The sequence below is a fragment of the Rousettus aegyptiacus genome, unplaced genomic scaffold (assembly GCF_014176215.1).
Source record: "Rousettus aegyptiacus isolate mRouAeg1 unplaced genomic scaffold, mRouAeg1.p scaffold_m13_p_7, whole genome shotgun sequence".
Classification (NCBI taxonomy): Eukaryota; Metazoa; Chordata; class Mammalia; order Chiroptera; family Pteropodidae; genus Rousettus; species Rousettus aegyptiacus.
This window is the reverse complement of record NW_023416310.1, coordinates 7,440,713-7,464,829: the sequence shown is the minus strand read 5'-3', so window position 1 is coordinate 7,464,829 and position 24,117 is coordinate 7,440,713. Positions and strand designations below refer to the sequence as shown.

At 40.2% G+C, this 24,117-nt stretch overlaps 1 protein-coding gene across 1 annotated transcript in view; it reads left to right on the top strand.

Moving 5' to 3' along the window:
- CYRIA (CYFIP related Rac1 interactor A) overlaps positions 1 to 9,404 on the top strand; it is a 51,847-nt gene extending 42,443 nt beyond the window's left edge. Inside the window, exons 9-11 of the mRNA XM_016146022.2 lie at positions 1,024 to 1,150; positions 5,343 to 5,413; positions 7,338 to 9,404. Coding sequence (XP_016001508.1) covers positions 1,024 to 1,150; positions 5,343 to 5,413; positions 7,338 to 7,401 — 262 coding nt within the window. The 3' untranslated portion in view covers positions 7,402 to 9,404. The remainder of the gene's footprint in view (positions 1 to 1,023; positions 1,151 to 5,342; positions 5,414 to 7,337) is intronic.
- Positions 9,405 to 24,117: the final 14,713 nt, after the last annotated feature.

Sequence of the window (24,117 nt, the reverse complement as noted above, 5' to 3'; positions counted from 1 at the left end):
GATGAACTAACTGTCTCTCTCTCTTCTCTCTTCTCTCTCTCTCTCTCTCTCTCTCTCTCTCTCTCTCTCTCCCCCTCCCTCTGTCTTTCTTTCTTGGCACTGTCTTTTTATTTAAACTAGTTGCTAGATTTAAAAAATGGTTGAGGCCATGAGGATGAGGCAGCATGGTAATGAAGAAATCCACATTCAAAAGCCACAGTTCCACTCATGTCTGTGGCCCTTTCTGGGCCCATAGGCGAGTGGACTTGGCTTCCTCAATGATGATGTTCCCATTATGCCATGAAGTTGCAGAGTGTTCGTGAGGCCCAAAGGCATCAAGAATGCCTGTCTTATAGGTTCTGTTCAAGTGTAAGATGGCATTCATTTTAATTTTTCACTTAATACCAGTTAAGATTTATTCCATGACAAAAACAGTAATTGTCTTCATTGTGAGTCCAATTCATAAGGAAACAGATATTAAGAAAGTATCTAGTATTGCCCTGAATTATCTGAATCATCAGAAACCCTATCAAAGTAAGTGAACAAAATTCAAACTTCACAAGTATTCTAAGCCCAATAAATGATACATCATTTCTTTTAGGTATCTTTGCCAATTCAATTTAATCTGCAGCCTGTATCTTAACAAAGGAAGTTACCCTGACTGGAGACTTGATAGCTGCTCTGTGGAAATGAGCTTGCTTTTTCTCTGTAATGAAGCCATTATTCTCCATAATCTTGGACAGCCAGAGAGACCTGCTATAAAATATTCAAGATTGATGGGTAGAGGTGTGATGTACATGATGAGCTGGCTTGCTGAAGGGCAGAAGAGAAGAGTATTTATTGCCCTCTAATTTACCTTATTTTCACACTGAATTGCTGGTTGGATAGATTCGAGGAGAATGATCATCATGGGTTTCTGTAAGAGCATATTAACCTGGTTGTTGCAGGTCTGGGATTGTTCTCATGAGAGGATTGGTGGGGTCTAAAGAAATGACCATGCTCGGGCCAGGAAATAACACCCCCGCTCCCTCTGCTCTCTTCCAGGGAGTACAGGAGCAGGTTCACGAGCGAAGAAACACTGCTGTTCTGCATGAGGGTGATGGTGGGTGTCATCATCCTCTACGACCACGTCCACCCCGTGGGGGCTTTCTGCAAGACATCCAAGATCGATGTAAGAATCATTATAAAATGTGCTTTCCAAGTACGAGTTCGTGAATGTAGCTTCCCTCTCCCTCTGCCGTCCATCTCCCACTGAGAGCGATCTCTCCAAGATGCAAGTTCCATCACGGCAGCCCTCCTTATGGCGAGAAGTCCAGTCTTTTGTATGTGCTTACAGTAAAGCATCCAACCTCAAAAACACAGCAGAAACTTGGAGGCGCCTATTCCCTCAGCCTGTAGAGGTCACTTAGCTGCACACTGGTCCTTCAGTTTCCCTGGTGGCCATATAAATATATCGTTATTATGTTATATGAGTCATTGCGAAATGCATTAGGAAGTACTGGATTATAAGATACCATGGTCAAATGCCAAACAACATTTCCGCTTCCTCTACGACCACCCTTACTAGCCACTTCACCTGATTCCCATGGCTTTTCTTATTGTTGGAACATGTATGAGCCCTTTTCCCTGCCCAGAGTGTTCTTCTTTTTCTCTGATGGGAGGATTTCTTTAAGACACTCTTCAAATGTTCCTTCATTCTGTTCCCTTCATGGATCAGGGCCTTCCTTCTCCTCTGGCCCTAAAACACCTGCCATATTGGATTTCCCATCTCCCTCAGAGAATCAGAGTTTGTTGAGAAGAGAAGACACCATTATCTATACAGCTGATGTCTGATTTCCTGCCTAGCAGTGACCTTAGCACATAGAGCATGGAACTCAATAGATGTTCCACAGAGTTTTTGCTGAATGAATGAGTATAATTGGCAAATGATTTTTTTGTGCAGGTGGTTTCCTGTTAATAAAGCATGCCTCCTCTTGGCCCAACACTTGCCTACAGCATCGCTTAGTAGTATATTCCATGTATTAATTTAAAGTCTTCTGAGTATAGAATAGGACCTTTTTGTACTAACTTATCTGACATGGCTAAGTTTGGGCAACATACTCTTTTGCTCATTCGTCTGTACAGAATAGCATAGCATCTTTGACAATTTAGTCTTGTGCAGACAGAAAGTCTACATGCCCAGAGGGGCCATGAGTCTGCAGAATGTAGGAAAATTTATCACTAAAAAACGTAACCTGGATTACTCATTTTGAGGTTCTGGCTTCCTGGCATAGCTAGTTATGGTTCTTCATGGAGTCTTCATTATTTTTGATGTAGTTATTTCTGTTTACCAATAAAATAAATATTTAGTATGAAAAAGTTTGGAAAATATAGGAAATCAAAATACAGAACATTAAATTTATCTGTAGTAACCTCACCATAGAGAGATCACACTGTCACTGTGTTAGCATATGTGTTCTTTCTGTTTACATACATGTTTGTGTACATGTGTGCACATACTTAACAAATTATCACCCTTCTATAATTGCTATTTTAAAAACATGTTTAATTTATATAATAGTATATTATGGAATTTTGCATACCAATAAGTAATTTTACTATGTTCTTTATGAGGCTTTAACATTTTTATACTATAGCTTGAGTATAAATAACTCTTAACAACTCCATGAATATCATTTGAATGTGGATTGAGTTTATTATCTGGTACTTATAGGACATTCTCATTTATCATAGCCATTGCTAACTTGTCACAGAGTCAATAATTAAAAATACACTAGGTACAATTATTTCTTATAGTTGTAACCTTTAAAAAGCTTGTCCTTGCTTATCATTTATTGAGTTTTTCTGTTGCAGTCATAAACATTATTTGTTAAATTTAATAACCTCGCATCATTTTGATGAATTCTCGTTGGTCATGTAGGCCTCACTAAGAAATGTTGACTCATACTGAATTTTGCATGTACTTCTAAGAAAGTTTTGGATTTACCAAACACAACATGTATTGGATGGGTCATTTTCTTTAATGACATAAAGCTTCTTCCAGTCTGCTTCTAAGCTAGAGTTTATAAATCCTTAGGGTATCAGTAGCAACTGTGAAAAAAACAAATATTTATCTATGAGACCCTGAAATAGGCACTATTGTATGCACTTACAAAGGACAGGCACTGGAGTGCAAAGCAGATGGGCAGTAAGCTCTAAAAGGTGAGAGAGACACTCATTCTGCTTCATGGCGGAGACAGAGAATGATGGTGGGTATCACCATTTGAGGTAGACCTTGAAGAAGGGATAGGATTTTTACCAAATGAACAGAGAGAAGGAAAATTTCCAGGCAGAAGGAGCAAAGTCACCAAGGCCCAGGGGAGTATGTGTCATTTGGAGAATAGATGCTATTTTGGGGTGCCAGGAAAGACAGTCTGGAGTGAGATGGCATTTTCAACTTATTTCCTTAGAATCATATGGATTGATCTAATAAGGAATCACTCCATAGCCCTGGCCCCTAGCCTAAACTACATCCAGAATTCCAGACCTCACCTCTTTCGGATGCTTGAAACATAGCCATTTTCAAATCAAGGGTTCTCAAATCCTTTGCCCACAGGGCTATTCCTCCTCCTGAGTTCTAGTCTCAGGAATTTCACCTTCCTCCAACACAGTCTTAAAGCCAGAAACCTGGAATTGCCCCTCAGAACCTAGGAATTGTCTTATTCCTTCTTCTTCACTCTCATATCTTATCAAGTCACCACGTCCTATGGACTGGACCTCAGATTAATCCTCCATATCTTCCTGATTCTGCATGATCACTGCTGCTCTCACACTCCACACCCTTGGGGGCTCTCACTGGTCCTCCTATCTCTATTCTTGCTTCCTCTGATCCATTTCTAAATTAGTCACATTGCTAGATTATTTAACACCTGTTAAGGGTGTTTTCTACAGGTAAAGGCCCCCAACTCCCTAACATGCAATCAAACCCACATTGAATCTGGCCCTCACTCCATCCCTGACTGCATCTTATTCACATCTAAGATTTTAATCAGCCCAAAATAGAACTAGAAATTCCCAAAGGGTACCCACGGCAATCCCACCCCTTTTCAAATCTATGTTCCCATTGCTCCTTTGACATTTTTTACAAGAACAAATATCACGCTATGATAATGAGCTATTTGTCTCTATTCTCCCATTAGACTATGAGCTCCATTGGGAGAGGAACCAAATTTCTGAGCTTGATCTCTTCCTGCACTCATGACAGACATCTCTGATTGACCATGACATTCTTTCATGATGAGCCTGTACATGACCCCCAAATGATTCTCAACCCTGTGCTTTGGCTGCCTCCATCAATCTATCAGAATTTATCAGGCTTTTAAGAAAAACTTTCAATATACCATAAGTATACCCACAGGAAATATGTATAAGTGACCATTATAAAAGAGGCCCGTTAGTATACCCAGATCTAATATAGTGCATGAGCATCTGAGTTTAAAATGAATGACTGTATTTTTTGCAGAGTCTTCCTTTACCAAATCATCATCATCATCATCATCATCGTCATCATCATCATCGAGGATGTGCATAATATATTAAGATCAATATAAATTTATTTTTATGACCTTTCCAAATTATGGATAAATTATAATCCAAGGGCACAAAAAGCTAAGAAACTTGCCGATGTTCATGCAGACATTAAACAAGCAAGCATTTATGAAACTCAACCTTCTGCCTCCACTTGGTTCACATTCCTAACCACTGTCCTGTACCCATTCTCTCCTAGTCTAGTGAGGAAGGCAAATTAATTTGAGCACTAAAATCTCTAAAGTTCTCTCATAAATGCCAGCATACTATTGGGAATACAAAGAAGTGGTGATTATTTCTACCTGGTGAAGACAGTTCAGTCAGAAGAGGCTTCCTGGTATTTGTGATCTTCAGCTGGGTCCTGAAAAGCTTATTTTGAGTTTGCCAATCAAACAGCTAAAGGAGGAAAGACATCCTGGGCAGATGGAGGGCATAAAATGATTAGTTTTGTAATTTATTCAGTCAATCTCCACTGAGCCCCGACTGGAGAAAAAGACCTGTACTTGGCTCTGGAGTATAAGACGAGAAAATCAAAGGCTCAAGTTTTTGTCCCTAAGTGCCAGATATGGAAAACGTTTTATTACTATATAATACGAAAACTGACACAGAACCTTCTAGAAGCCCAGAGGAGCAACTCACTGGCCTGGGGGGTTAGGAAGGTCTATTGGTCATTTCTGTGCTTGATTTCTATAGGCAGAAATAATGTGATATTTTATGGGCAGGTGTTATAATGGACAGATATTATTTTAGACAGAATTACTAGGATATTAACAAAATGTTGTGCTCTCTCCTCCTAGATGAAAGGCTGCATAAAGGTTTTGAAGGAACAGGCCCCCGACAGTGTGGAGGGGCTGCTGAATGCCCTCAGGTAAGCCTCAGCCCTGGAGGCAGCCAATCCTTTAGATTCCTTGTAGATATAGATGTTGTGTTAACAGGGATTGAGGGCTGGAGCACCAGTCTCAACCCTTGGCAGTCAGCCCCATTTTTATCAGCTGCTTTTTATAGATGGAAGAAACTGAGATTTAGAGATGTCAAAGACCTTGTAACTTCCAGCTACACAGCTTAGCGGTCGTGGTTGGACTCGCCAGTCAAAGCAGCTTCCCAGGTCTCAGTTCTCCCTTCAGCATTGGCTCCCAAACCTGGCTGCCCTTGAGAATTATGTCAGTAGTTTTTGAAAAACGGACGTTCAGGGTCCAACCCAGACCAAATGAATTAGACTCTCTAGGTTGGGGGTTCAGGCATCCATTTTCTGTTTGTGTGTTTTCCTGAGGCTCCTGGGTCTTCACATATGCAGCCGCCAATGCTGAGAACTCTGCTTCACACTGTCTAGATTCTCAAGAATGTCTCTCTTCCCAAGAATACATGTGTTTACTGCAGTCCTGGGAAGGGATTCCCATTTTTTACCTGTGACACCATCTATAGGAATTTGTCAAATCCTACATTCTAATACTGGATCGTGATCTGAAAGGTTTATGGTCTCTGACGTCTTATTCATCTTTGATTTCCATCCGTTCCACTCAACGTCGTACGTGCAGTAAGTGTTCAATAAGTATAGTGGAATGGATCAATTACCTTCTGCCTAGGTGCAACACTTACGTCTTATACTCTACTCTCAGCCACATTCTCATCTAATCATCACAACTCAGAGATATAAGGCTGATCTACGGTCCCCATTTAATAAATGAAAAAACCGAGGTGCACATGAAATGAATAAGCTGGACGCTGAGATTGATCCTGTTTTGTAGCACGCCCAGGTCATCCTTCGTCAGGATAGATGTAGCATTAATATAAGAGCCGTCCAGATTCCGTGAGTCGACCAAGGTTTTCTCCAATGGTGCCCATGTCACAGAAGTCTGGTTTTTCGTACTCAGCAAGAAGACTGGCTACTGAAGTTTTTTTAACTCTCCAGCTTCATTCAATGAAGCAAGACATTGAGAACAGGGCACTGAGGTGCTCTGCGGGGCCCCTCTGAGTGCTGACATTTGTATCTCCTGTGGGCACTGTGAGAAAGTGAGAGCACACAGGCTTTCGAAATAGCCAGACCTGTGTCCAAGTCAGAAATTGCAAATTTCTCACAAATCGTGCATTGCCATCTTATGATCTGGAATGAGTCATTTAACTTCTCTGAATCTCAGTTTTGTCATCTGTAAAATGGAAGCAAATAACCTCTTCTCTAAAGAGTTAGCGTGAATGAAATGACACTTACATAAAGAGCCTAGGACACGGTCAACGTTGTGCTGCACGTTAATTCTACTTTCCTTCCTTTCCATAAACTATTTCTACACCAGGTTAATGAGGGGATGCAGACTGCATCCCTTTCTTTGGTTTGTTCACCTGCACTTGTGCCCCCTTGTGGTGGCAGTGAGGCTGAGTGTTGCCCAGAAAGTAGAAAACCATAAATGTTTAAATGATAACATTGCTATGCAAACCAATATTTTGAAATTCATAACTTAGCAAGGGTAGCCTAGATGGCCCAGATTCTGCACTCAATTATATGGCGTCTATTACCCTAGAAAACGAGACTGCTTATATTTCCTCTATGTAATTGTTTGATTATTTGATCCAGTTGTTTAATAACTATAATACAAAATTCCTTTGGAAGGAAGTGTCAGATAGTCACTCTGCCTGAAAACGCACTGAGCATTGAAATGTGGCTCACTGTCTGAAGAACCAAGTCTAAGTATGATTTATAAATATCTACTGTGTTTCCCAAGATAGGCTGATGCACCGCTGTTGAAGCTTTCACAGAGCACTATTTACACACTGAACTCCATCATTTTCTCTCCCTCCAGGTTCACTACAAAGCACTTGAATGATGAATCGACTTCCAAACAGATTCGAGCAATGCTTCAGTAAAACTCTGCTCAAAGAAGAGGATCTATGTACTGACCTCAGAAGATGTATATGTTTACATAATTTAATACAGATTGATGTTAATACTTGTGTATTTACATAACCGTTTCCTTCTTGTCACTGAAATATATGGACCTTACTTTATATCTTGACTGACTCAACCCAGCAGAGCATCAATTGACTTGAGAGCCTTACCTTCGATGTCTAAAACAAAATCCCCTTCTCCAAATGCAAAATCTTGAGACCGAACTTTGCTACTGGAGTCCTTTAACTACACCTGTAACAATCAGAAGATGCTAAGTTTGTGGTCATGTTTCACTTCTAGGTGTGTAATCTCTCTGGGAAGTATGATTATAGAAACACAAACTGTTTGATTTGCTGTGTCGGCTCAGCCACAAGAAACATAACTGTTATTCTGACAGAGGGAGAGAGGAATCCAAGGAAAGAAAGATGCATGTGGAGACTCCAATCCAAGTATTTTGAATTCAGCACGCCCCCTCTCTTTCCTCAGACTGCAAAAACGTGCAGTCTTTCTGTTGGCACCTATCTTATTCATCAGCATTTTCTCTCTTTTTTTGGATATATAGCCCTCAAAAGTTTCTTTTCAGATTTTCAAGAGAAAAACCACCTGTGTTGAACCAGTTAGTAGGAGGGAAGGATAGGTAGGTGTGCTGTCACAGGTGGGCTAATGAAGATAGTTGTCTTGGAAGTGGGGGACATGTTGAGAAGAAGGGCACCCAGGCAACAGGACAGCTATCTGTTTGCTTCACCCCCTCCATCCACAGGTACAGGGAATGGAGCTCTGGCTTTGAAATTGTAGGTACATTTGCTGATATTATAGTCGTTTGCAGAGTGCTGGGCACACAGCCCCTCCTAATAGGAGCCTTGTTCTCTGTGGACCATTCATGTGACAACAGAGGTCTAGAGCACTTCATTAATTACTGGAAAATTGGGGTAATTTGGTGGGGGAAAGCATCTTCATTTTCTAGTTACCTGGCATTTGAAAGGCAGCTCCTCTCTGACACCAGTGTGCAGTGTGTAAAGCCTATTTGGAGTTTCCGGGTTTAGTCCTAGCCCTATTAATTCACAGTATGATCTTGGGACATTCACTTAAACTCTCTGTATCTCACCTCTCTCATCTATAAAATGGGCAATGAAAACAGACACTCTCCAAGAGCTCTATAAGGCTATGAGTCATTAAAATGACCGACTCCTACATTCTTCCTTAGTAAGTAAAGTCCAGTAAGCATCACCCACTTTATCTTGATGATTAATGATATGACAAAGCCTAGAGGCATGCTGTCTGCAGATGAGAGCTCAGAATGGAATCTTGGAAATGTAATCTCCAATGGAAAAATGAGACAGAGGATGACGTCAAACAGGACCCCCCCCCCACACCCATCCCAGCATAGGACTAGAACCCAGGATGCCTTACTCCTGACTCCATGCTCTTTCTTTTCACCATGTGGACTATGCATGCATGCTATGGGATGAGACTTGGTACTTTAAAATCAATCCTCAGTCTGATCTATGTAATTACTTACTTATTTCTGTTAGATGGGAAGATTACCCAATGAATGATAATTCCAGAAGTTGTGTCTGAGTATATCAGAACTTGGAGTCATTCACGATGTCCAAGAAATGAACTGTCACACCACTGCTTTTTAGACATTAGTGGCTGACTAGCCTTCCCTTGAGTCCTCTAAGAAAAGAGGAGACACATTTGTTTTATCTTTAACCAAGAAATCCAGTCAGGTGGCAGAACAGAGTCTCTGCTGTCTATATCTAAATGTCAGTCAGCAGAGAGAGGAAAGACTCTTTGCCTTCAAGCTTTTCAAGCTGAACCAGAACAGCTGCTTGGATGGTGGTTATCTCATCAAAACTGAAATGCAATATATGGCCTTCAAGACCTTTTCAAACCTAGAGATTCTACAATCTCAGAGGAAGTCAGAAAATCGTAACACTGGATGAACAAATTCATTAAATATTCAGCTTAAGAGATGTTCTAGTTGGAAACCATAAATTATCCTTGGACAACAACTGTCAAGATTAGAAATATAGAGGCCCCGAATGTTTTTCATCATTGGGTCCATTTTCCTCCTCTATCAAGTGAGGAGAATTATCAGTCGTAGAGAGAGGAATGAACTTGTAGAGTAAATAGTTGAGCACGTTTATGATTTTTAATTAGACTTTCTATCAAAAGGGACCAAACATAGTGGAGGGGCTGCTGGCCTGCCCCAATTTAGCCAGGTCATCTTGTCTCAAAGCTAAAATTCACCGGTACGTGGCTTCTCAAAAGCCCAGAGTCTGAACTGTTGCTTCTGATTATTGGGAGGACAGGTTAACTCAATGTCTGTGATCACTAACAGGCGATGGACCTTGGGTCCACCCCAGAGCTATTGTGGGAGACATATTCTTTTAATAGGCTGTCCTCCAGGCATCAAGAGTCCTTGAACAATCATGTCTTTTGTGCTGCATGCACATGTGTCCGGGACCCACGGGCGGTGTAGGGGAAAGCACTAGCGACAGTATCCATGTCAATGTTAACTATATTTCATATCCGATGTCTCTTAGTTTTCAAATACAGTGTCTTCCACTACTCAAATATTTATTTCGGGGCAAGCAACAACGTGAAAATTACATTTCTCAGATGCACTGCTATTTTGTCATTATAACTTTGTTCTTAAAAACCTTTCACGTGCCACAAGGAATTAGGAGTAAAAAACAAGGGGCAATGGATGTTTGAATTGTGGTGACCCATTTGGGCTGGGATATTAAATAACAACAAGAAATAAAGTCTTGGATACTATCTTTTAACTGTTAGTTAATATTATGCTTCATCAACGTTTGCTCCTAGTGATCACCATTATATCAAAGTGTTAATGGTAAAATGGAAGTTTTTGATATCACATTTAAGTAAAAATAATTTCCTACTTCCTTGGAAGAAAAATGAAGGCTACTTAAAATTTGGATCCAACTGTCCAGTAGAATTCAGAGACTTCTCATTTAATCTTGTATCTTAGACAGCTGTGAGTTTTTCTAGATGTTAATAATCAATAATGGAATTTTATCTTAAACAAACACTTTGGAGCCAAATTTCCCCATACATCTATCAAGGCTATTACATACACAAGCTGTTTTAAATTTGTCACATGTTGTTTGCTAAAATCATTGTAATTTTTTTTTTTGCTTGCTTCGCCTCTTTTTGTACAGAAGTTTTGGGTGTGAAATGAAAATTAAAGTTTGGTACATATATTTAAAAATACACTTCTATTTTATATGATTTTCAAGGTCAAGTGGGTGATAAGCATATAATCATAGATATATGGCAAACATAGATATTCACTAAACATCTGTTCTTGGGAACAGGAAATCACACCATCTGCCCTTGACCTCTCCACGTCTCACTTTCTTTATACACAACATGAAATACACAAAATGTACTGCGCTTTGTATTATGCTATATTCTTATTTCAGTAAAGACTCTTGATTAGAAAAAAAAGCCATAAAATAAACAGAAAAAATGATTAACATTTAGAGGTGCATAAGACCTACTTGTTCAAGGAGACTACGAAACCCTAACAAATGCTCTTTCAATCATTCTTTTAAGTACAGTAGCATTTTATAGATTTGGCAAAATCAGCAAATAACCTATTCCATATAAGGACATTTTTCCAAGCAACTTTAAAGCAATTTTCTTAACTATTGAACATTGAAATTGTTCTAGAACATTACCTTTAGTTACTGCAACTTTTAAGCTAATCACCTGAGACTTAATTGTATGCTCTCAATGGATCCAAGTCCCCAAGAGTCCTTTCATGGTACCCGAAACAAAAGATAAAGAGAAATGAACAGGAATGGGAAATTGTCTGTAAATTGACATATGGACAAATTGTAACTGGAGAAATGCTGAAAGGAGAAAGGAGGAACGGAGAGAGAATGAAAGAGAGAGAGAGAGGTGTGCTAATTAAATGAGTGTGAGAGTCAAAAGACAGGGAAAAAATGAGAAGTATATGTATGATTGTCAAGAGGAATACAGCTAGTGAAGTACTGAATATCCTTCATACCAGCGAAAAAGTTGATTGTTAATCAGAGTTTTCTTTGAAGAATGGGAATGAGGAGTTCGACTGGCCACATTCATGAATATTTGTAAATATTCGTGAATATTCACATGGTGAATATTTGCAGTTCATACTCACCCCAAATTTCATTCTCTACAGGTAGAATTCTTAGGTGTTTATAGTTTGAAAGGTCTGTAGTATATTTACTCATCACAAAGTGACTGACTAAATAATACTCGATAATATTAATTAATTAATTTAAACTATTCTTATTCGTCGAGGAGGTTAGCCTACCCAATGCCAAAATCCTGATCTCTATTAGTAGAAAACGCCTGCTGATCACACCTACATGATGCCTCTTACATAGTAAATAATGAGACATCATGGCCGTTCTGTCTGTTTCAGCTCAAAAGTCAAACTCCAACAAAGGGAGCTTTTCTACCCTGGTCACATCACGTTCCTGGGGTTGTATTTTTACTTCTGTAGCTCTTCCCTTGACTATTTTCTTTTATACAAAGCTAGAAATCCTGGAAGTGTTGGAGATGAATGTTCAGAAACTATCTTCTGCAAAATGCCTCCATCAGAATACCCTTTGAAATCATGATAAGTAGGATTTTAGAAAAGATGCAGAATTTAGTGAAAGAGTCTTTTATACTGAAAATTCTTGTGAACTTACAATCTTTTCCCTGTGGAAATGTTCTGGTTTTTCCTATCAAATAGAACATTTCTAGATCCATCTTTCTCTCTGCCTGCACTTCCTGCTTATTTTTTTTTTAATTGCCCTTGTTTGCACAATGATAGACTTTGTTTCGAGTCAGGAGTTGTATTTCATTAACCATTCCTAAACCACTTGAGAGCTAAAGTTGTCAGTGTTGCCGCTTGAGACCTAGTAGTTTTAAAGGCTCCTTCCACCCTGAAGAAGCATGTATCAGAAAATATCAGAAGTCCTTGGTGACAGCTATAAAATTCTCTCCTGGATGTCAATACATATGAAAGAATTTTCTTCCTTTTGTATGAAAGAAATAATGTACTCCCTGTGGGGTGGGGTATGAAGGTGGTGGTGTCATATGTGAATGTGGGTGGGAAGGGGGAAAGGATGGGGAGTTCTAGAGTGAACCAGGTGAGTATTTACTATGTCCAAAATGTGCAACGAGCATTTCCATTCCCACGAGGTTGTCATTAATGCATGCTCTCTTCCTCATTGTCTGTCTGAATTACCTACACATCAAGGCCCAGGTCACACTCCACCTCCTCCGTGAAGCTTTCTCTAACTACCCCAGTCTATGCTAATTCTTTCTCTTCTTGGCCCCTCATGCATTTAATTTATTTGATCCTAAGTATAAGCTGAGCTTAACGTATGCTAGTGGCCAATAGAAGCTGTCTGCAAAGCGAAAACTACGGTGTGTTGAAATGAAATCCTGAGAATTAATTTTTACAGCTCACAACCATATACAGTAACAAATTTTCCACTCTCTTGCTTGGTTGTTTTATTACTGGAGGAAATAGTTACCTACCTGTCAAGGTAAGTTTAACCTCCATGGACACAGAGAGCTTTCAGCTGATCTGCCAGGAGTCCAGCTCAGAAATCAGGCTATTGTCGTGATCAAAAGTCTGAGTCAGCTATTCCTATCAAGGGCGGGCATGCTAGACAGATGAGTCTTCCTCGGTCTGGGGCAGGCTGCTACTCTATCAGAGGCAGAAGCGAAAGAGCAAAAGGAGCAGTTTCCAATAACTAGACCAATTACTTCAGCACCTTGGATAGCAACCCAAGAGCGTCGCCCTGACGGTCCACAGCCATTTATCCTGGAATCTATAAGCCCTATTAGTTGGTTCAATTTTGTCTCTAGGCCTCTGGTTATCAAAGATAATATGTTCATTTAAAAATAAAGTTACTAGGTATCTGGAAAGTCATTTTTTTCTTTGTCCCGAGATTTCTGAACATCACATAAGGTGGGCAGAAAGTAGTTTTGGAAAGGCCCAGGTATCATCTTGCATGGTCATTTTCACAATGTCGTTAAATGCAGGCCAAACTCATAGTAACGACTCTTCTTTCTTCCGTACCCCCACTCCTTTAACTGATCACCGAGACCTAACAAATACTCTATTTAAAGATGTCTCAAAAACTATCAACTTCTCCCCCAAGTTTGTCTCGTTTTATTTACTCCAAGCTTCATTATCTCTTTGCTAGATTACTCAGACTTTACTCTCTCCATTTTCTAATCCATTCTGTACACAGCCAACACCATCTTTCTGTGACATCTGACAATGTCTCCACCATACTATTGTTTGGGCGAGTGTTCTGAAATACGTTCTCAGGGATATTAACGGGTGTTCAACAACAACAACAACAACACAACAACAACAATAACAACTAGTTTTGTTCTTTTTCAAATTAATTTTGACTATTCTAGTCCTTTTATTTTCATTGAAATATTAAAATCGGCTTGTTGATTTCTTCCAAAAATCTTGCTGGGAAGGGATTTTATTGGGATTTCTTTGAATCTACACATTAATTTGGGAGAATGAATATATGAACAATATTGAGTTTCACAATCCATGAATATTGTTCATATTCTCATTTAGTTAAGTCTTTGATTTCATAAGATGGTTAACACAGATATCTGTGAATAAAGACAATTTTACTTGTTTTTATCAATCTGAATCTGTTTTATTTTTTTCTTGCCTTATAACACTAATTAAAACCTCTGCACAATGTTTAAAAACTGTTTTTTTTAAAAAAAAAACCTTAAGAAATCAAATGTTTGAAGATCTAAGACAAATTGCTTAAGAAACCATTTCAACCCACACTTTTAAGAAGATAAAATTCTTGATTTCTTTGTGAGCCTTGCTCATGTACACTATACATTTCTTTTTATTTTAGTAGTTGGTATGTTTGTAGAAAATAATACATTTTATCTACATTTAGAAATATTAATTAAAACTTTAAAAAATTGTTGTCTTTTAATTTTCAATACTTTCTTTTCACCTATGGGTGTATGCATTACCTTGGAACAATTTTTTTTAAATTTATGTTTCTTCTTTTTGTAATTTGATTAGAAAAATGCATGATTTATCTGTTTATGTGTGCGTGCATGCAAGCATGCATGCCAGGAAACAGAAAAGTAGAGAGAGTCAGCCTCTGGGTAGATCACTGATAATGCACATGGTAACTACCCACCACAATTTCTGCTGACACCATGGGTAGGCCGAGGGTGTCTGGCGTGGGGACCCATATTTTATGTGAAACATAAAAACATCTCCATTTGTAAAATGTGCCAACTCAAAGGTTTTATTTTTTAAGGCTCTTTGGGGTATGACATTAACCTTTGCTTCTAAATTTGTATCAAGGGAAAACTCAATACCTCACAAGGCACACAATTCTATTTTGGGATATGTGATGATATTATGACTTCAAAAAAAAAAAAACAGAGGTACAGTTCTATACTATCTTATTTAACAAATGATAAGTAATTGCTCATATTTATTTGACTTAGAGTTTCTTTATGTCCAATTGGAAATTGAAGAGTAAATAACTCTATAGTACTGATTAATAATTGATAGAATAGATATATTCTGAAATTATTAACATTAGCAATTTCCTGAAAATATATTTTTTCTTTCCTATTATTACAAATAATGCCACAAATTTAAGTGGGACTTCTTATCTAGGTAGATTAATAACCCTGTAAGAACTTCTGTTTGTAACATTATATGATGGGAAAGGAAAACTTGATAGCCCCTCCTTAATTAAGAGACTTGTATTTTTTATTTGTTTTCAATGTAACTCGTTATTACACCCTATACTACTTCTGAAAAATTCCCCAAAAGATTTTGGATAGCCCTCTGATATGATAAAGTCAGTGCAAAATTAATTGTGGCAAGTAAAGAACATGCACTGTAAAAACAGAAAGGGGAGCTAAGTAGAATATGTGAAGAACATCTAAAAATATTTAAGACAGATGATGGATTAACACTGCTACTGGTAATTGGGGATCTTATGTAACGTAAGATGTTGCAGATGGTAGGAATTACAGATATGAAAGTCACACTTGGACAGACTTTGCCAGTGTTTTTAATAAATACCCCATTCTAGCCTTTCACAGAGTTAGTTTGAGAAGCAGCTATGCTTGGCATGCTGACTTACACTACCTGTTATTGACTCATTTTGTCACCTCAAGATAACTAGACCGTACCTGTGGAATCATGGTTTCCCTGGCACGGTTTTTTCACAGGATTGTCAAATTAGCATTTCTCAATTCCTGTGCTAATAAGTGAAGCTCATTGACCCGAGGATAAAGGGAGGCAATTCTCAGTCAAAACATTCTTCATTTCTTCTCTGGAACTCAATCACTTCTTTTTTTTCATTTCTCAGTTACTCAGTTATTTATACCGAGTATGAGATCATGTGCTAATTATCAAGAACGTACTTATGAAAGTCAGAGAATTCACATTCTAGTGGGGGGGGGGAGGCATAAAATATTTGATTTAATTTGATAATTATTATGATAGAGATAAATACAATGTCACGTGATAAGCGACATGGGAAACGTAACCTAGCCTGGCCAAGCTGGGAGATGACAAAGAGGTCATCCTGCTGATGGCAGCTGAGCTTTGAAGACAAGAGGGGGCATCCAGAGGGGCAAGGGTGGAAGGGTGACCATTTTAGTTAGAAGCAGCAGTGTGTGCAAAGGCAAGAAGGCCTGATACCCTCAGGGAGGAGTATGGCTGGAGCAAATGGGGTTTTCGGGGGGAGTGGAGGAGGTTGGGGGAGAAAATAAAAGATGAGAACCCAGCGAGAAGTGAAGCTAGACAAGAAGGCGAAATGATGTGAGGGTGACAGGGACATATGTAAAGACTTTAAAGTAAGAAGTGACATGGTCGAAATTATGTCTTCCGGAGATTATTCTGACCTCTGGGTGGGAGGATATCTTGGGAAAAAAAATGGACCGAAAAGAGAAAACTAGCAATTAGTAGTAAGGGTACAAATAGGTATAAATGCTTATATAATACTTACCAGGAGCAAGGCCAAGTAAGTATTGACCTTTCTATGTGATTTTTACTATTAAAAAAAAAAAAAAGGAAAGAAACGTTTTTACAGAGGAAAAAACTGAGGCACATAGATGTTAAGGAAATGCTCCAAGTTCTCATGACTGTCAGTGGCAGATCTAGGATTTTCCACCAGGCAGCTGAACTCCAGAATGCAATGCTCTCAATCACTGTGCCACAAAAACTTGAAAAACTTGAATGTTTAGGGGAACTCACTACATTGAGACAGTGTGTTAAGCACTTAGGATAAGGTATCTCAATTTCTCTTCACAACAATGGCCGGAGGTAGGTAAGAGTATTATCCCCATTTTATGGATGAGGAAACTGAGGCACAGAGAGTTCGAGTAAGTTTCTCAAGGGCACACAGCTAATTAGTACCCAGGCTGTCTCATTCTAGAACTTATGCTTCAATCATCATGATTTTCTTATCAGGATGTGATTGCTGTAATTCCACAGTGACTCTAAATATTGAAGCAGAACCATACCTGAAATAAAAGCATCATGGAGGTTAGAAACTAAAGGATCCAGAACGAATTAAAAATAAGTAAGCCAAGATCAGAATCTCTTCACATCCTTTGACATGACTGGACTCGTCTGTTTCCTTGACTGAAATCTTCCTTACTCAATTTCTGAGATTTTTAGAGAAAGGGATCCTAATTTGTTCCTCCATATACTCCAAGATACACAATAAATGTGAGATAAGCAAATTCATTAATGCTGCCCAACCCCTGAGAATGTTCCAGCACAGGCAAAAATGTCTTTGAACAAAGGAAGTGTGTCAGCCTGTTAGGGAAGCTAAGGTCAAACTCTCAGGCAAACATCGGTATGGCACTAACCAGATGGGAGCCACGAACCACGTGTGACTACTTAAATATAGACTTGGTAAAAATAAGTAAAATTTTAAATTCAGTTTCTCAGCCACATTTCTAATCCTCGGTAACTGCATGCAATGACTCCCGTCGCGGACATCACAGAAGAGAGAGCTTTCGTTGTGGCAGAGAATTCTACAGAAGAGCGCTCGCCTGTTCCCCAGGCCTTGAAATGACTGTCAAAATCTCTTGGACAGATTTCTAGGGTCCTGTTTTAGATATATTGAATCAGAATTTCTTTGCAGGGAGCCAAGGAATCTTCATTTTTATATGTGCATACGTGATTTCTTTTAAGAAACGTTAGTTGAGACCTCTGGTTTTCGATATTTTTGCCTAAAAAACCCCCTTTGGTCAAACAAAATCTTACCTCAAATCCCAGCAGGTGGAACAAGGACAAGAGTAGGAGATTGAAGTGTGGTGACAAGGGGTCCGAACTCCAGTCTACTTAGTGCCTGACCTCCACGAACCTAGAGAACGAAAATACTGAACTTCGAATTCTGAAAACTACTGATCCAGAGGTTATGGGAGCTTTTCAGTAGCTCTAAAGTTCTAACGTCCTAAAGAAGAGTGTGATAGACAGTGTGAAGATGGACTAATCAGGGCCATTTTGGAGCAGCTGCTATGGCTCAAAATGAGTTGGCTGTTGGGCTTTGGGCCTCCACAGCCTAGAGGCTGATATGTCACCCAGCAAGGGAGGAGACAGCTGAACAAGGTGGTAAGGAGATACAAATGGAGGGCTGGGAAACGGTGACTTCAGTCAACCTCTGAGCGTTGGAAGATGGGATCCGGGATGGATTTTCGCTCAGGTGGTGTGTACGACTATCTTTCAGTCAAAGTCCAGGTGCTTTGAGGAGAAAGGGAATCCTTTACCCAGTGGATTCGGGCACAGTAGCTGGTTAACAGGACCCGCATCCCAATGTTGGCACGACGCCTCCTCTTGGGTTCCTGTGGTTGGACCACTTTCCAACAAGAGCCAGTGTCGCTGCAGCAAAGCCCTGTGTTGGGGGCTTTTATCAGTTAATGAAGTTTCTAAAAACGGTTTGTGATCTGTGAGGGATGATCGCCATGTAGCAGTGGGAGGGACAGGTATCCAGTCGTTCTCATTCTTTCGTCTTAGCTTCAACCTAACACAGTTATTGGCATCCACACCGAGCAATTCATCCGCTGACGTCAGATAATGTCTATAACGCCCCCATTACAGCAACAACCTTGCAAATGACATTGTTTATCCTTAGTAAAACGCAAGTGCTCTTGGCACTGACTATTTCTTCATCCGAGTGTGCCATGGTTGAGCTCTGAAGTATATGATCATCTGCGCGTGCAGAAATGTTTACCGAGTTCCATCCAGCCTTCTAGCTCTGATGTTTGATAGCATGCATGTTATGTTAAACTACAGTGGAGGCATTGAATGAATGAATGAACAAAACAAAGACAAAATGTTATTCTTTCGAACCATTTTTGTTCTCAGAATTTCATTTGTAAACTACAAGGCGTATCATTTATTTAACTTGACCTATCAGAGCGACGCTTCATTAAATTAAGAAATTTTAATTAACTAATGAAGATTTCATTGTCTACTCTTAATCTTCATATTAGAGTAAGCCATTTTGATGACAACTTTTATAGCTATAATTAAATATTTCTAATAGATTTAGTTAAAATTTGCAAATAATAAGGCATGTATCATCTTAATTTTATTATTCATGACATCCAATTTAGCCTTATGGCAGTCACCCAGATTTCTGAATCTTCTCTTACTTCTTTTTACAAGCCTATGCTTCATTTAAGATAAAAGCTTAGAGTACTGATATATCAGAGTTTGAAATATCCATGAAATTCAGAGATAGACTCATGAACAAAGGAGGTCTTCCTTTTTCTGTTGTGATATGTGGAGAAAGGCACCCCCGAGTGACCAGCACACATATATATCTCTCAGCTTAATCAGCATAAATCCAGAGAGTGACAGTTTGGCAAGTGCTCCCTGGGTTCTGTGCCATTCAGAAATGCCCTACGAGGACACTCCTAGGAGAGGTCATTCTGCTGATGTCTGAACACTCCAATGGCAGGGAGCTTATACCTATAAAGAGACACTGGTCAGTTAACTATTAGACATTGATTTTCAATATATTCTTTATACTAAGCTAAAATCTATCTTGTCATTACCTTACATTCATTTGATTCTAGATCTACTTTTTGGGTCCATTCTTCATTTATTTATTCAAACATTTGTTTTCTCTCCATTACATTCCAAACTCCGGAATGGATGTAAACTGGAGCCAAACAAAGCAAGTTTACTCTTTGCTCCCAGAGGCCTCAGCTCTTTCTCTTTCTCTTCTTTCCTCCATTTCTTCAGCTCTCCTTCATGTGACCTGTCATGCAGCTCATCACCACCCTAATCTTTTCCCTTCGATTGGTGACAGTGACTGGCTTACTGTCGAAGGCTAGATTCCTGCTCATTTTTCATTGTCTCCAAAGCAGCATTTCTCTAGAAGTAACTTCCTTTACTACTAAAAGTATAAATTAGATCATCTAAGGCAAGACTGAGAGAAAAATCTCTCCTTGTGGGGAAGGTCAGCTAGACTTTCCAATGGTGCTTGTTTGAAGGCCTCATGCCGGATAGCAGCTTAACTTCTGTGAGAGGGTCCAAGAATCAGACTGCAGTAGATTAAAACACACCAGTCTGGATACAGAAGTCAATATATGTCCTTGTCTTTCCCCCTGGGGGCGTCGTAGTTCCCTTAATGGCATTTCTGGCTAACCAACTACTACAAAACCTGGGAAGCCTAAAACAAAGCAATGCTAGAATGCCTGTGTCCAAACGCAGAACAATTAGAGCCTGCTGAGTTTTCTTTCCATGCTGCTTTACACGTGGGTTGTCTCTGCTGAGGTATCTTGTCAAAATCCTACTGAGGCGATTATAAACTGTTAGCATGAGTGCTGGCCATACTCCTAGGATAGAGCTGCATCTCTCCTGAAAAGGGCAAACGCTCCCATTTGTCAGTCCCCTCAGGAAAGAGGTCTGTTTCTCTAGGGCCGCCGAGGACGTTAACTTAGAGCTACGGTGATCCTTATCCTTTGGAGCTCAATTTTCGTGGATACAAACACTGATGAGCCTACACGTCCATGTGTGGGCGTACCTGGGAGTGAAGACAAAGATCATGCTTATCAAAATATGGGATCTGGACACGAGGTACCACAGCCCTGGGCACAGGCTGACAATGCTGAGGTCATAGGTCATATTTTGCACATTGGCAGCCAGAGCACTATCGGGACCTTGAAGTATCCTGAGCATCTGTGGGACATTTGTCAAGCTCCATAGATCTCATGACCCCTGATCTGTGGCCATGTTTTCACTCTTAACCTAAAAGCCTGCCTTGCCCTTTCACCTCCCCCGACCCCAGCATCTTGGCCTCCTAAACCCAAGCAACCCTCTGGCCCCAATGACAGCCTTTCCTTCCCTTCCAAGGAAGTTTCTGACTTTTCCGGTTGGTAAGATTTCTCTGCCATGAGCACCATAGCTCTGGCTGTATTTGTTGCTTATCTTCCTAGTCTTCTAAAGTGGCTTCCTTCTCGAGAAATTGTGTTCAATTCACTCTTCACATGGATCTCTGTGTTTCTCTCCCTGGCAGAGTCATGGTTCTTCAGAGGGTGGAGATGAAGCCTGAAATTCTCTGCATCTCCTCACTGTACAAACCTCACCTCTCCTGCCGGCTCATAGTTCCCAAAAAAGCTTTTAAAGCTACCTTGTGATGCATGAGCTAACATATTATCTGGAAAACCTCATAACATTAATTAATTTAGCCCAATCTATTGTTATATTCTTCCCTACTTGGTCTAACACCCACAAAGTCTACTCCCGCTCATGTTTCTGAGGTTTCTGCCAATAGAAATTGGTGCAATTTCTATTCTTTGTGCTGTAAACTATTTCCACCTGGGCCTTAGAACGTACCTACATCTCCAGAGTATGAAGAGATGTGACTTCAGCTATGGGTCCAGTGGCAATATTGGTGATTATGGTGGATTTTGAAGAGATTGATCATTTATTATTAAAGCATCTACTCCAAGTAAGGTTATACAAGGTTTCAGGTATAAGCAGGTGAGTCTAATTTCAGTAGAAGAAGAACAAGATAATCTCAGTGGGAAGGGAAATCCAAAGTGACTTGGAGGCTCAAGAAAGTCAGTTTCATTTGGATCCAACCAGATGCTCTTACTCCACGTTTTAGTGCCCTAATCTTTCCCAATAAATGTCTTGACTTTTATATGAGAAACTTAGTGGGACTCTGAATTCAACTATTGTTGTAACTCAGCAACTTGCATAATAATTTTTGGTTGATTTTTGCAATATCAGCCCCGTGGCTATAAGAAGTAAGAGCATGTTTTAGAACGGTCTTGGAAGCTTTCTGGGCCTCTGTGATTGTGAGCTACAGCCATGACTGGCAAGCTGGAAAGCTACCGTGATGCAGATAAGGCTGGAAATCTGAAAGGGAAATTGTCCACAGGGGTGTCACTCAAACTTGATGTGGTGAGCACCAGTGGATGTCCTCAAACGTGACTTTGGCAGCAGAATGACAGGAGCAAGAAGCAGCACCCCAGAATCGAGAAGCCCCTTCCTCTCGCCATGTCCCTCCAGCGCCTTCTACTGAGAGAACTGAAGGTCGTGTGAGCTGGCAAAGGGGAAATGTTAAAGGGTACATCTCCATCATCACAGGGCAAGCAATGAAAGGCGACTGGACGCCGAGAGGCAGTAAATGAATATTTGGCATAATAATGTCAATTATTATGATAATTATATAACATTTTATATGCTCTTCACATTTTATCAAATCTTATCAAATCACCTTTACATTAAAGACCTTAATTCATAACTCTCCAGTTATTAACTTCACTTGAACAATAAGGAAGTCGATGTTCAGAGATGTCGACTTATCCAGAGTCTCGTAGCTAGTAAGCAGTGGGGTTGCCGTTCAAGTGACATTTCTGGATGCAACATGAAATCTCTCTACTGACCTCACTCCCTTCCCCTGGGAGAACTAGCAGAGAGAATTCATTGACAATTTCAGTAGACTAATATTTACTGAATGCCCACCATGTGCCAGGCACTGAGTCAAGTGCTGGTTACGCAGAGTAGATAAAAGGGACATGGTCTCTGCTCTCGTGAAGCTTACAGCCTAGAAATAAATTTTAGATTGTGTAGAGCAAAGAAGCAAAATCAAGAACATTATAAAGACATTTATATAGTTATTCACAATGTAACAATTATTTTAACTGGTAAGCTGTGCAGGTTGTAATGAGCAGTTTATTACAGTAAAGGTTTGCTGATCTCCAGTCTAGATAAAGAGATAGATGAAAAATGAGTACATGTGTGAGTGCAAAGTGTTAAGAAAGGAGCAAAGGAAAAGAAAGAGTTCTATGAAAGAAGAGACGTAGGAGAGAGATTCATGAAGACTGAGGATCAAGAAGATTGTGTCTGAGGAAGGACATTTGGACCAGGACCTGAAGGATGAGTTGTTAGCTGGGCAAAGAAGAAGGCAGAGCATCTGGACAGAGGCGACAGCCCCTAAGGGGGCAAGAACATGATGCATTCAAGAAGTGACCAAAACACAACCCCCTTCACACACACACACACACACACACACACACAGAAGTGGAGCTGCAGCATAGAGAGCAAACAGGAAGAGACTGTAGAGATTAAAGAGGAAGTTGAGGGCTGGGTCATTAGAACATCCAGGGCCTTGTAAAGAAGCAAGCCAAGAGGTAGCCATGCCTGGGCCCAGTCAGAAGTGGAAGGGAAGGGGGAGGAGAGAAAGAGCAAATGCAGGGGCAGAGCTCCATTCAGCGACCCTGGGTACCTCGCAACCTCACAGCCATGCCGTGAAATGCTGTTATGCGTGTCAACCTTCAGGGAAGGCCCGCCTCTCGAAGCCCCAACCCTAGCCAGCACACATTCTTTTCGGGGCTGTACTTTGATGCATTTAAAGAGAATTCAAACCATCTTTCCATTTTATAATTTAATCTGTTGCTCCAGGCCTAACAGAAAGGGCAGGAAAGTGGCCTGGCTATCTCCCCCTCCAGAAATTGGGGCAGTTTTGGGCCCTGGAAAAGGACCTAGGAGCAGGAGTCAGGTGACCTGGGTCTCTGTTCTGGTTCAGCCCAGATCTCACCTTTCACCTTCACATCTGGGTTCTGATTCAGTTGGTCGCAGAGATCCAATCATGTCATGGTTAAGAGCACAGGCTCTGGCACCGGACACTGTAGGTTCCGTTCAAGCCTCACCATCCTTCATCAGCCATGTCGCTGAACCTCTCTGGGCCTGTCTCAGCTTCCCCATCCTCAGGATGGGGGTCGTTTGGTACCTACTTGGTAGGGTTGCTGTGAGTAGCAGATGGGCCATGTGAAGGCTTAGAATGGTGCATAGCACATAGCATTTAGTAAATATTTGCTATATTGTCTGTTTTTTCATTGGGTCCTTTTATAATCATATACTATAGGCAAAGCACAAATTATTATCCCATTATATGGATTATGGGCTCAAGATACAATAAAGTCAAACCTATTGCTTAAGATCACATGGCAAAGCTGGTTCTCAAGCTCATGCCTTCTGAACTCCAGTCTAAGGCTCATCCCCTCTAATACTATCACAGTGTAGTTACCTTGGGTAAGTCACTGCACTTTGTGGGACTCAATTTGCCCAGGAGTAAGATAATGGGAGTGGAAAAGAATGCATTATCTGTAAGTTCTTTTCC